Source organism: Salmo salar, chromosome 28, assembly GCF_965601325.2.
Source record: "Salmo salar chromosome 28, fSalSal1, whole genome shotgun sequence".
Lineage (NCBI taxonomy): Eukaryota > Metazoa > Chordata > Actinopteri > Salmoniformes > Salmonidae > Salmo > Salmo salar.
Window position 1 is genome coordinate 35,854,981 of NC_138318.1, and position 14,233 is coordinate 35,869,213.

General features: G+C 47.0%; 1 protein-coding gene across 4 annotated transcripts in view; it reads left to right on the forward strand.

Moving 5' to 3' along the window:
* LOC106589879 (histone acetyltransferase KAT6B) overlaps positions 1–13,735 on the forward strand; it is a 102,607-nt gene extending 88,872 nt beyond the window's left edge. For 3 of the 4 annotated variants that reach the window (XM_045710443.2, XM_045710442.2, XM_045710445.2), the window contains exons 14-17: positions 1,737–1,896; positions 5,806–6,057; positions 8,005–8,278; positions 8,412–13,735. In XM_045710443.2, the coding sequence (XP_045566399.1) occupies positions 1,737–1,896; positions 5,806–6,057; positions 8,005–8,278; positions 8,412–12,337 (4,612 nt within the window). In that variant the 3' untranslated portion in view covers positions 12,338–13,735. The remainder of the gene's footprint in view (positions 1–1,736; positions 1,897–5,805; positions 6,058–8,004; positions 8,279–8,411) is intronic. The other variant, XM_045710447.2, reaches the window with a different exon arrangement.
* Positions 13,736–14,233: the final 498 nt, after the last annotated feature.

A 14,233-nucleotide genomic window follows, 5' to 3' on the forward strand; every position in this document is an offset into this window, starting at 1 on the left:
ACAGAGTTTTGTGTGTAGATCGTTGACAAAAACGATCTACACACTTGGTAACACAACAAAAGGTGGAACAAGTCAAGGGGTTTGAATACTTTTTGAGGGCAGAGTATATGTGTATTAAAGTAGTCAAAAGTCTGGTATTTGGCCTCATATTCATAGCTCACAATGATTACATACAGCTTGTGACTCTACAAATTTGTTGGATGCATTTGGTTGTGTTCCAGATTATTTTGTGCCCAAAAGAAATGAAGGGTAAATAATGTATTGTGTCATTTTGGAATCACTTTTATTGTAAATTGGAATAGCATATATTTCTAAACACTTTTACTTAATGTGGATGCTGCCATGATTACGGATAATCCTGAATGAATCGTGAATAATTTTTAGAAAATTACAGATGCACAAATATCTTACCTCCAGAAAAATGCTAACGTCCCTTGTTATTGTAATGGTGAGAGGTTAGCATGTCTCAGGGGTATGATATAAAATGCTAACCTCCCCTGTTATTGGTAATGGTGAGAGGTTAGCATGTCTTGCGGGTATGATATAAAATGCTAACCTCCCCTGTTATTGGTAATGGGGAGAGGTTAGCATGTCTTGGGGGTATGATATAAAATGCTAACCTCCCCTGTTATTGGTAATGGGGAGAGGTTAGCATGTCTTGGGGGTATGATATAAAATGCTATCCTCCTTTGTTATTGTAATAGTGAGAGATTAGCATGTCTTGGGGGTATGATATTTGTGTGTATGTACAGTGCATTCGGAAAGTATTCAGACCCCTTGGCTTTTTCCACATTTTGTTACGTTACAGCCTAATTCTAAAGTAGATTAAATAGTTTTTTCCCCTCATCAATCTACCCCATAATGACAAAGCAGAAACAGGTGTTTAGTAATGTTTGCTAATTTATTTAAAAAAAATGTAAAACTTTATTGTCAGGTTTACATAACTTTTCAGACCCTTTACTCAGTACTTTGTTGATGCACCTTTGGCAGTGATCACAGCCTCGAGTCTTCTTGGCTATGACCCTACAAGCTTGGCACATCTGTATTTGTGGAGTTTCTCCCATTCTTCTCTGCAGATCCTCTCAAGCTCTGTCAGGTTGGATGGGAAGCGTCGCTGCACAGCTATTTTCAGGTCTCTCCTCTGATGTTCGATTGGGTTCAAGTCTGGGCTCTGGCTGGCCCCCGAAGGACATTCAGAAACTTGTCCCGAAGCCACTCCTGCGTTATCTTGGATGTGTGCTTAGGGTTTTTGTCCTGTTGGAAGGAGAACCTTTGCCCCAGTCTGAGGTCCTGAGCGCTCTGGAGCAGGTTTTCCTCAAGATCTGTTGCTCCATGTAGTGAATCTGTGATCCATGTAGACCAGGGCTATCCAACCCTCTTCCTGGAGATCTACTGTCCTGTAGGTTTTCAGTCCAACCCTCTTCCTGGAGATCTACTGTCCTGTAGGTTTTCAGTCCAAACCTCTTCCTGGAGATCTACTGTCCTGTAGGTTTTCAGTCCAAACCTCTTCCTGGAGATCTACTGTCCTGTAGGTTTTCAGTCCAACCCGAATTTAGCAGTTCTGATTCAGCTAGTTAAGGTCTTGTTGAACAGCTAATTAGTAGAATCAGGTGTGTTAAATTAGGTTTGGACTGAAAACCCACAGGATGGTAGATCTCCAGGAAGAGGGTTGAGCAGCACTGATGTAGGGAATCAGTATAGATTGATTGATTGATCTTGTTGATTTATTACTCTAGGTTTGTGGTGATCCGAAGAGAGCGATTGATCCAGAGACACATGGAGAAGCTGCGAGTCAGCCCCAGGCTGAACCAGGTCGACCCTGACGCCCTGCGCTGGACCCCCACTGTGGCCCTCAACTCTGTCCTGTCTGAGGAGGAGAGAGAGGCTGAGATGGATGTAAGTCTCATAAAGACACACACCACATATACACAGTGTTATTCCACTTTCCTCCTCAAGAGATATGCAGTGTTTTTGTTGTTTCAGCTCATCACTAAAACCCGAGTCTCAACTAATCATGGTCTTCAGTCTGGTCTAGATCATGATTAGGTAAATCAGGTGTGTTTGTGCTGGGCTGGTACAAAACCCTGCACACCCAGTACCTCTGCTTTAGTTCTATAGGCTTAGTCAGTGTCTTCAGCTGAGGCTGTGTGATCATTCTACCCCCCCCCCCCCTTTACAGTCTGTTAAATGTATTGTTTGGTTAGCTTTCAGAGTTCAAACCAAGGACATTAATGAACAAAGCCTGTTCACTGTCACTAGGAATTTAATGTGGTGCAAAATTGCCCCAAATCAGTTCACTACATAATTAATAGTACTAAATATTCCATGAAATGCAATCTCTCCATGGTTGCTTAACAGCAAATTCTTCCTCTGCTTTGACACACACGCACACACACACACACACACACACACACACACACACACACACACACACACACACACACAAACATCCAATCAACAAGCAGAGGCAGTCTAGTCTCGTTATCATCATGGTGATTGAAATGTCATGATGTTAATTCAGATTGTGTTTGTTTGCCCCACGTACCAGTATAGTGAAATGCTTAACGTGCAAGCCCTACCCAACAGTGCAGTGTTGAATATCAAAGTAAACCCAATAATACAATTCAAATAAAAAATATTAGAAATTAGAGGGGAAGCTACACACTGAGTGTACTAAACATTCGCAAACACCTTCCTAATAATGAGTTGCAACCCATTTTGTCCTCAGAACAGCCTCAATTCGTCGGGACATTTACTCCACAAGGTGTTGAAAGCGTTCCACAGGGATGCTGGCCCATGTTGACTCCAATGCTTCCCACAGTTGTGTCAAGTTGGCTGGATGTCCTTTGGGTGGTGGACCATTCTTGATACACACGGGAAACTGTTGAGCATAAAAAAACACAGCAGCGTTGCAGTTCTTGACACATTCAAACCGGTGCATCTGGCACCTACTACCGTACCCCGATCAAAGGCACAAATCACCCTCTGAATGGCACAAATACACAATCCATGTCTCAATTATCTCAAGGCTTAATAATCCTCCTTTAACCTGTCCCCACCCCTTCATATACACTGATTGTAGTGGATTTAACAGGTGACATCAATAAGGGATCATATCTTTCATCTGGATTCACCTGGTCAGTCTATGTCATAGAGAGAGCACGTATAGGGAGCGATAAGGAGAAAGTTACGTGTGTGTGTGTGTGTGTGTGTGTGTGTGTGTGTGTGTGTGTGTGTGTGTGTGTGTGTGTGTGTGTGTGTGTGTGTGTGTGTGTGTGTGTGTGTGTGTGTTTGTGTCAAATAATCAACTAATCATGTGCTGTGGAGACCTTATTCTATTGTCAGTGGTCATGTCTAAGGCAGGCAGACAGACTAAACCTTATTGTATTGTCAGTGGTCATGTCTAAGGCAGGCAGACAGACTAAACCTTATTGTATTGTCAGTGGTCATGTCTAAGGCAGGCAGACAGACTAAACCTTATTGTATTGTCAGTGGTCATGTCTAAGGCAGACAGACAGACTAAACCTTATTGTCAGTGGTCATGTCTAAGGCAGACAGACAGACTAAACCTTATTGTATTGTCAGTGGTCATGTCTAAGGCAGACAGACAGACTAAACCTTATTGTATTGTCAGCGGTCATGTCTAAGGCAGACAGACTGAACCTTATTCTATTGTCAGCGGTCATGTCTAAGGCAGACAGACTGAACCTTATTGTATTGTCAGCGGTCATGTCTAAGGCAGACAGACTGAACCTTATTGTATTGTCAGCGGTCATGTCTAAGGCAGACAGACTGAACCTTATTGTATTGTCAGCGGTCATGTCTAAGGCAGACAGACTGAACCTTATTCTATTGTCAGCGGTCATGTCTAAGGCAGACAGACAGACTAAACCTTGTTCTATTGTCAGCGGTCATGTCTAAGGCAGACAGACAGACTAAACCTTATTGTATTGTCAGTGGTCATGTCTAAGGCAGGCAGACAGACTAAACCTTATTGTATTGTCAGTGGTCATGTCTAAGGCAGGCAGACAGACTAAACCTTATTGTATTGTCAGTGGTCATGTCTAAGGCAGACAGACAGACTAAACCTTATTGTCAGTGGTCATGTCTAAGGCAGACAGACAGACTAAACCTTATTGTATTGTCAGTGGTCATGTCTAAGGCAGACAGACAGACTAAACCTTATTGTATTGTCAGCGGTCATGTCTAAGGCAGACAGACTGAACCTTATTCTATTGTCAGCGGTCATGTCTAAGGCAGACAGACTGAACCTTATTGTATTGTCAGCGGTCATGTCTAAGGCAGACAGACTGAACCTTATTGTATTGTCAGCGGTCATGTCTAAGGCAGACAGACTGAACCTTATTGTATTGTCAGCGGTCATGTCTAAGGCAGACAGACTGAACCTTATTCTATTGTCAGCGGTCATGTCTAAGGCAGACAGACAGACTAAACCTTGTTCTATTGTCAGCGGTCATGTCTAAGGCAGACAGACAGACTAAACCTTATTCTATTGTCAGCGGTCATGTCTAAGGCAGACAGACTGAACCTTATTCTATTGTCAGCGGTCATGTCTAAGGCAGACAGACTAAACCTTATTCTATTGTCAGCGGTCATGTCTAAGGCAGACAGACTGAACCTTATTCTATTGTCAGCGGTCATGTCTAAGGCAGACAGACTAAACCTTGTTCTATTGTCAGCGGTCATGTCTAAGGCAGACAGACTGAACCTTATTCTATTGTCAGCGGTCATGTCTAAGGCAGACAGACTAAACCTTATTCTATTGTCAGTGGTCATGTCTAAGGCAGACAGACTAAACCTTATTCTATTGTCAGCGGTCATGTCTAAGGCAGACAGACTGAACCTTATTCTATTGTCAGTGGTCATGTCTAAGGCAGACAGACTGAACCTTATTCTATTGTCAGCGGTCATGTCTAAGGCAGACAGACAGACTGAACCTTATTCTATTGTCAGTGGTCATGTCTAAGGCAGACAGACTAAACCTTATTCTATTGTCAGCGGTCATGTCTAAGGCAGACAGACAGACTGAACCTTATTCTATTGTCAGCGGTCATGTCTAAGGCAGACAGACTGAACCTTATTGTATTGTCAGCGGTCATGTCTAAGGCAGACAGACTGAACCTTATTCTATTGTCAGTGGTCATGTCTAAGGCAGACAGACTAAACCTTATTCTATTGTCAGCGGTCATGTCTAAGGCAGACAGACAGACTGAACCTTATTCTATTGTCAGCGGTCATGTCTAAGGCAGACAGACTGAACCTTATTGTATTGTCAGCGGTCATGTCTAAGGCAGACAGACTGAACCTTATTCTATTGTCAGCGGTCATGTCTAAGGCAGACAGACTAAACCTTATTCTATTGTCAGCGGTCATGTCTAAGGCAGACAGACTGAACCTTATTCTATTGTCAGCGGTCATGTCTAAGGCAGACAGACTAAACCTTATTCTATTGTCAGTGGTCATGTCTAAGGCAGACAGACTAAACCTTATTCTATTGTCAGCGGTCATGTCTAAGGCAGACAGACTGAACCTTATTCTATTGTCAGCGGTCATGTCTAAGGCAGACAGACAGACTGAACCTTATTCTATTGTCAGCGGTCATGTCTAAGGCAGACAGACTGAACCTTATTGTATTGTCAGCGGTCATGTCTAAGGCAGACAGACTTGCGTACGCGTGTCTGTTTATTTCCCCATTAGCCTATGGATGAGGATGTTGAGTCTCTGCCTGCCAGTGTGTTTCTCCGAGATGGTAATAATGTCTGTTGATCTGGGTGTTAATTTCAGGCTGAGCGACTTAAGGAGCAGGCTAGTTGTTGGGAGAAGGAGGAGAGAGAGGTGGTCTACTTGATGACTCACCCTCGTCCTCCCACTAAGGTCTACAGTAAGAAGCCCTACAGAACCTACCAGCGTCGCCCCACCGCCGGAGAACAAGCCCTGCACGTCTCTGAGGAGTGCAGTGAGGACGATGAGGATGGTTCTGATTGGTCGCTACCCGTCCTAGCGAAGGCCCACGCAGTACTTGGAGTCAAGAGAAAGGTGACCACTAGAAATGTGTTATTTGTCACATTGCCACAATTGAAGGGTCAGGTGACTGCTGTTGTCCCGTAGGATTGGCTGATTGTAGTCTTTACATAGGGATGGAAAAACAAAGGAAATAAATAGAATGTTATGCAATAGTTTCATAAATTAGATTGTTTTCAATCATTATATATTGTGACTTAGTTTGTAGACAACACATCTTAACATACTAAGAGAGGGGGATGTGGTGAATACTCAAACCTCTTTTTGGGCCTGACAGTACAGCAGATAAACAGTTGTGAATTCTCTGGTGCTGTGGAGACTGTTGTCTAGCATTCATACAGACTGAACCTTGTTCTATTGTCAGTGATGGAAAAAGTACCCAATTGTAAAACTTGAGTAAAAGTAAAGATACCTTAATAGAAAATGACTAAAGTTAAAGTCTCCCAGTAAAATACTACTTGAGAAAGTCTATATACATTTACATTTAAGTCATTTAGCAGACGCTCTTATCCAGAGCGACTTACAAATATATGTATTTGGCTTTAAATATACTTAAGTATCAAAAGTAAAAGTATACATAATTTTAAATTCCTTATATTAAGCAAACCAGATGGCACAATTGTCTTGTTTTGAATGTACTTACATGTACTGAGAGCCAGGGGTACACTCAGACATAATTTACAAACAAATAATTTGTGTTTAGTGAGTCTGCCAGATCAGATGCAGTAGGGATGAACAGGGATTTTCTCTTTAAGTGCCTGAATTTGAAAGAAATTCTGTTCTGCTATGCATTTCACATTTTTGGGTGTCATGGAAAACTTATAGAGTAAAAAGTACATTATTTTATTTATAAATATTGAAGTACAGATACCCCAAAAAACTACTGAAGTAGTACTTTAAAGTATTTTTACTTAAGTACTTTACACCACTGTTCTATTGTCAGTGGTCATGGCTAAGGCAGACAGACTAAACCTTGTTCTATTGTCAGTGGTCATGGCTAAGGCAGACAGACTAAACCTTGTTCTATTGTCAGTGGTCATGGCTAATTTAAACCCCTCCATGGTTGTTTTAACATCTGTGTTGTCTATAGGCAACTGCCCCCTTGTGGTGAAGATAATATTACACCAGATTGTGTTTTCCAACCCTGTTAGGGGGTTGAGGGGTACTTGAGGACCAGGGTTGGGCTGTTGAGGGGTACTGGAGGATCAGGGTTGGTCTGTCGGGGGGTACTGGAGGATCAGGGTTGTGCTGTTGAGGGGTACTGGAGGATCAGGGTTGGGCTGTTGAGGGGTACTGGAGGACCAGGGTTTGGCTGTTGAGGGGTACTGGAGGATCAGGGTTGGGCTGTCGGAGGGGTACTGGAGGACCAGGGTTGGGAAACACTGATCTAGAAGTTAGGAAACCTCTCTATTTCACACAGCAGTAATATGGACATCCAGATAAGACTGGCTGCTAATGATTGTTGCAGTTAACTAGTGAATTGGTTACAGGATTGGTTTCATACTCTTCCCTGGGTTTAATCACTACAACGAAAAAAAAACCATGCCATGCTTGTGATACTCAGTTAGTGGAAAACAAGATGATATGTAGAATGAGGCCTGTGATCTGAGTTAACTCTGCCGGTCTCATTTGTGGTTCTCTGAACCAGGCAGCCTTCATCTGTGGGAAAGAGTTGCTCAAGCGTTGAGGCTCACATCGTGTGGTTGGAGCATTTTGCATTCAGAACAAGAGTTTAGGATGAGGTCCGGTCCTCCCTTCAGACTTTTAACCAGAGTCTTTAGAATCGCCCTCTCTGTAGCTAGTAAACTGCAGAAAGAGTTTAGAGGAAGTTATGTTGAACATTTTATCTGTTTTCCTGTCTTGGAGTGCAGTTCTGCTCAGAAAGTACTATTTTTAGTCCATTCCTAGGATTAATCTTTGTCCAGGAAAGGTTGTGTTTGACATTTGATCTGTGTGTTCCAGAGAGAGAGAGATGAGAGAGCTCTGGTCCTCAAGAAGAGAGGTCAGGAGAGGAGAGGGATAAGTAGCAGTGTGACAACCGAGACCATCTCGGAGACGACGGAGGTTCTGAACGAACCGTTTGACAACTCGTCAGACGAGAGGCCCATGCCCCTGTTGGAGAGGACCTGCAGGGTGGGAGAGACGGAGGAGGAGCTGCTTAGGAAACCAGTAAAGAGACGCAGAGGTCGTCCACGGCTAGAGAAAAACATGTACAGAGACAATCACTGGAACGAAGGTAACTAAATCTTTCAGATGTTTTTAAAGCTTTATCACTATGTATACTGACCGTATACATTTTAAAATGTGAACAAATTCACAAAACACCAATTTTCTCATCACTAATGATGTTTTCTCTTTCTACATTCTAGGGGCCGGTGTGCTTGTGAAGAAACCGGGCAGACCTCGAGCAGTAAAGCGCAAGAAGGGCTGGCCCAAAGGAGTGAAACGGGGGCCTCCAAAATGGCGTCTGAAGAAGGAGAGGAAGATGGGATTCAAGCTGAACCTGTACACACCCCCGGAGACGCCGCTGGAGGCCGAGGAGCCCCACATCCAGGCCGAAGACCCCAAGGAGGAGCTGGACCAGGCCTCTCCCATCACGGAGGCAGGGTCAGAGCCCGGCAGAGGCCTGGCCAGTCGGGAGATGGACCAGGCCTCTCCCATCACGGAGGCAGGGTCAGAGCCCGGCAGAGGCCTGGCCAGTCGGGAGATGGACCAGGCCTCTCCCATCACGGAGGCAGGGTCAGAGCCCCGCAGAGGCCTGGCCAGTCGGGAGCTGGACCAGGCCTCTACCATCACGGAGGCAGGGTCAGAGCCCGGCAGAGGCCTGGCCAGTCAGGAGATGGACCAGGCCTCTCCCATCACGGAGGCAGGGTCAGAGCCCCGCAGAGGCCTGGCCAGTCGGGGGCTGGACCAGGCCTCTACCATCACGGAGGCAGGGTCAGAGCCCGGCAGAGGCCTGGCCAGTGAGGAGATGGACAAGAAGCTAGCCTTGGAGCCTTCAGAGCCTCGCAGAGGCCTGGCCAGTCGGGAGATGGACAAGAAGCAAGCCTTGGAGCCTTCAGAGCCCTACAGTCCCATGGAGGAAGAGCGCTCCCCTGGGGTGTCTCCTGTGACTTCTCCCATGGCCTGCTCTCTGGTAGCCTCCCCTATAGCCTCTAGAGCTAGCTCCCCCGTCTGCTCCCCCATCAGCTCCCCCAGTCGTGACAACAGTCAGGAGATGTCAGTGCCACCAGAGGATGACCCACAGGACAAGGAGCACGGGGCCTCTCCATCCCCCTCTCTGTCTCCACCCAAAGAGCTGAAACACAGCACTGAACGATCAGCTGAGGAGGAAGAGGCCACGCACCTGGATGTGGACGATCAAGATGGGAGTCACATTGAGTCGACAGCAGAGCCAGAGAAACACGGAGACGTGCAGCAGCTGGAACCAGGGCCTTGTAAAGAGCCTCCTAAAGCCCAGTCCTACATCACACCGGCTTTTTTCCATCTGAACCGTGAGGATTCTGAACAACGTCCAGAGGAGGAGTCTGTAGTTGTGGCTTATAGGTGCGAGGAGGAGCAGACTGTCAACACCGGAGAAGAGAGAAGCAAACATATCCATGAACAGGCACTGACAACATCAGCAGCAGCAGACTCTGACCACCCCGTTGACTCAGAGAGCAGCAGTCAGGAGGCTCCTCACCAGCCACAGAACGCTAGAGAGAGGCTTGGAGCGCTGAGTCCTGCTGTCGTACTAAGAGACAGAGAGGAGGACAGAGAGGAGATGGATCCCCCGGTGTACCCTGAGCCTGACGTGGACCAGGAGACGGCCCAGGCCGTACAGAGCCTCACCCAGGAGACGGAGCTCGACCCAGAGACAGATAGCGTCAGCTCGGTGTTCCACCAGGACTGTGTCGAGAGAGAGACCCAGGAGGCGTGCCGGAGCCTGCAGACTTACACCCACCATGTGGCCCCCCAGAGTCCCCCTCATACCCTAACTTCGCTGGACGAAGGCTGTCCCCAGTCTGACCACAGCAGCCCCCTGTCCTCGGCCCAATCCCACCCCAGCCAGTCGGTGCGCTCCGTCAGCAGTCCGGCTGTGTCCATCCTGGAGAGTAGTGGAGGCAGCGGTCCGGCTGTGTCCATCCTGGAGAGTAGTGGAGGCAGCGGTCCGGCTGTGTCCATCCTGGAGAGTAGTGGAGGCAGCGGTCCGGCTGTGTCCATCCTGGAGAGTAGTGGAGGCAGCGGTCCGGCTGTGTCCATCCTGGAGAGTAGTGGAGGCTACACCCAGATCAGCCCAGACCACGCCTCCATCTCTGTCCCCTCCTCCCTCCACAACATGGCAACCAGCCCCATGATGGATGTGCCGTCAGTGTCAGACCACTCGTCCCAGCAGGTGGTGGACAGTGGCTTCAGTGACCTGGGCTCCATCGAGAGCACCACAGAGAACTACGAGAACCCCAGCTCCTACGACTCCACACTGGGGGGCAGCATCTGCGGTGGGGCCGGGGGTCCCTCTCAGAACAGCTGCTCCTACGGCCCCCTCCCCCCTAGCGGCCTGGCGCAGAGCAGCTGTGCCGTCAGCCAGCAAATGGCGGGCGTCAATCCTGGCAGCTGTGGTATGATTCAGCAGAATAGCCTGAGCTCTCCGCAGCACTGCAACGTCAAGTCACCACAGGGCTGTGTGGGAGTGGTGGAGAGACCACCAAGTCACAGTCAACACAGTCACAGTCAACACAGTCACAGTCAACACAGCCATACAATCACACACAATCCCCATGGCCATACTAGGCACACAATCACTCCACACAGTCTGCCTCACGGTGCGCCACACAATCAACACAGCCAGCTAACGCAACACAACCCATACACACACCCGCATACACACCCTGCACACAGCCAGCTACATAGTGTACGACACAATCAGCTCAGCCAGCACGGTCAACACACCCTTCACACTCAACACGTCACCAGCCAGCACAGCCACTGTCAGCAGCAGACCATGGCACAGTGTGTCATTCCCACCAACTTCACCGTGCCCATGCAGCTAGCTGACAGCCCAGATTCAGGCAGCTCCAACCTGAGCAGCTTCTACGAGAGGATAAACCAGGAGGGCTATAGCAGCGGTCATTACTCCCAGCCCTCGGCCACCTTCAGCCTGGCCAAACTACAACAGTTGACCAACACCCTGATTGACCACCCACATTCTCTGCCTTTCAACCACCCTCACTCAACCTCCCACCCCCACTCAGTCTCCCACCCCCACTCAGCCTCCCACCCCCACTCAGCCTCCCACCCCCACTCAGCCTCCCACCCTCACTCAGCCTCCCACCCTCACTCAGCCTCCTACCCCCACTCAACCTCCCACCCCCACTCAGCCTCCCACCCCCACTCAGCCTCCCACCCCCACTCAGCCTCCCACCCCCACTCAGCCTCCCACCCACACTCAGCCTCCCACCCTCACTCAGCCTCCTACCCCCACTCAGCCTCCTACCCCCACTCAGCCTCCCACCCCCACGCCATCACATCCTATACAAACAGTGCCTCCCTGTCATCGCACTCTCAGCACTCTGGCCTGGTGTCTCTGTCCCAATCCCCACATCCCCATGGCCCCCACGGGGTCACTCCTCACCCTGGGGCCTCCCAGGTCCAAGTACAGGCCACCATGACTCCCCCTCCGCCCTCCTCCCACCCCCTTAGCTCCCCTCAGATGATGTTGCAACGCAACGCCATGGGTATCCCCAACATCACCCCCTCCCAGAGGACTCTACAGGCTCAGATGGCCTCCGGGGGACACAAGGGCCCCACACACATCTCCATGCGCTCCAAGTCAGCGGCCCCTGGTCACTCCGCCCACCAGCAGCAGCAGCACCAGCAGCAGATGTACAGCCATGCCCACGGGGCCCCCCAGACAGTCACCATGCAGGCCCCCTCGTCCCGGACGCTTGCAGCCATGCCCAGGGGCATGAACTTGGGCACGGTCAACATCATGCCGGCTTCCTACAACCACGCTGTGAACATGCCCACTGCCGCCGCCATCAACCACGCCATGAATGGCTACCGCGTCAACGGTGGTTACCCCGGCAGCCAGATATCGAGTCAACAGATGGCTGCGGCCTACATGAACCAGTCGCCCGGGTCCCAGTACGCCACTATGCAGATGGGCATGATGGGAACGCAACCATACCCCCAGCAGCCCATGCAGGCTCCGCCCCACGGCAACATGAGGTTCTCTTCAGCTGGTCACCATGGATACATGACCAACACCGGACCTATGTCCAAGCAGACACTCAAAGGGCCTTTCATCAGACGGTAACCCACGGTTACTAACCTAACCGTTAACTAACAGTAACTACCGACAGACTGAATCAATCTGACTGGATGTTTAAATCACACAAATGTGCATTATTAATTATTACTATTAGTTCCTGATGCACACATTTGGCCTTTTTGGTTGTTGATAATGTTTGTTTGTTGTAATTTTGTTAATAGTTACTTAAAAACCAGCACTTGGAAAGAATGCATCAAGTTTGATCAACAAGCAAACTTTCTACAAAAAGCTACTATCTATCTATGTCAAAGTATTTTTGTTCCTAACAGATGGGAAGCCTTACGTCATAAAGATGAACATTTATTTAATTAGCATTAGTTTCCCTGATCAGTCCGTAGGATAGGCGGGGTAGGGGCCAGGGGGGAGACGGGCGAGAGATTTCATCACCGGGAGGGAGAGCGTGAGTGTAGTTATGTAGCAGCCTCAAAACGAAGCCATCTAATGTGCCTGCTACAAACAGATTTAAACTATTGGATATTCCTAGAACCTGTTCAGTGTACCTGTCTAACAGTGCTGACAATTAGTTTGTACTATACTCATGCCTTTGTATATGTAAATTATTGTACTTATTTTGTAAAGTGACAATTAGCATGCTTCGGTCTTCGGTCTCCATTAGTAACAGTGCATTGAGTAGTACTGTACAAGTGTTGTGCTTAATAGCAAGACATTTTAAAGACATTTTTGGCCTTTTGTTAGGTTCCCTCGCTTACAAAGCGGGGGAGAAAGATGAAACTATATTTTGTTAATTCTAATAATAATGTAAAAAAAAATGGTCAACTTCTTTAATCCTGTTCTTCTGTACGGTTGAGAGGTTTTATTACCATGTATGTATAATTCTGAAGTCTTTTGTAACAGATATCTTTGAGGCAGCTTTCTGTTTTATAATGCAGAAGACTTCTGTCAAGATAAATAAGCATATTGCACCCCTCACTCTGATTTTGTTTTTAAATTTCAGAGGTGTACCAATGTCGAAAGTGTTGACAAAAAAATAACAATAAAGAAATATAAATTTAGTCCAAAGTTGATATTTTACAATTTCTTTAAAAAGTTACATTTTCATTCCATCTGTAGATTTGTTTTCTATCTTGATAAAATGTTGGATTTATATTTTACAAAGTGTAGGAGAAGAGAGGATGTAAATAGACCAAACTAAGCTAACAGATTGCATGTAAAAAGCCACTTGTACTTGTGTTTTTGTTAATATTGCTCTTTTGTAGCCTTTACCTGTACAGAATGGCTGGTAGGGACAGTCACAGGGGGAGACCTGGCTATGTGCACAAACAATTGGACAGAATGACAGTCTTGTATTTATGACTTTTCTCCTTTGGCAGTCACTTATAAATGCTGTACATTTTAGCATAAAATAAATGATGATTGACCATGCACACGATTCTGCTCCTTTGACTTCCAACTGACTGAACTTCAAATTAATTGGGAGTTTTGAAGTTCAAAATGTACAAAGACAGAAATGTAAGCTAAGGCAATATCCTCTTTATTCCCAATAAAACTTTAGCATTTAGTTTAAATCTTACATTTAGAGTACAATTGGAGTACTTGATTCTATTACGGTACTCTACTCCAATGGTTTCCAAACTGTGGGGGGGCGCCCCATGGGTCGGCAGGGGGGTGGGGGGTTATGAACAGTGCTTGTGCCCATAGAAATAGACGAGGCGTGTGCATGCGGGATGTTCCTCAATGCGGGAATGGTATGGAACCCCTGCTCTACTCAACAAAAGTACTCTACTAAAGAAATATACAAAAGTACTCTTTAATAGTACTCTACTAAAAAATATATATATAAGTACTCTACAACAGTACTCTACAATAGAGCCACTACATATATATATAGTACTCTACAATAGTACTCTACTAGAATATATA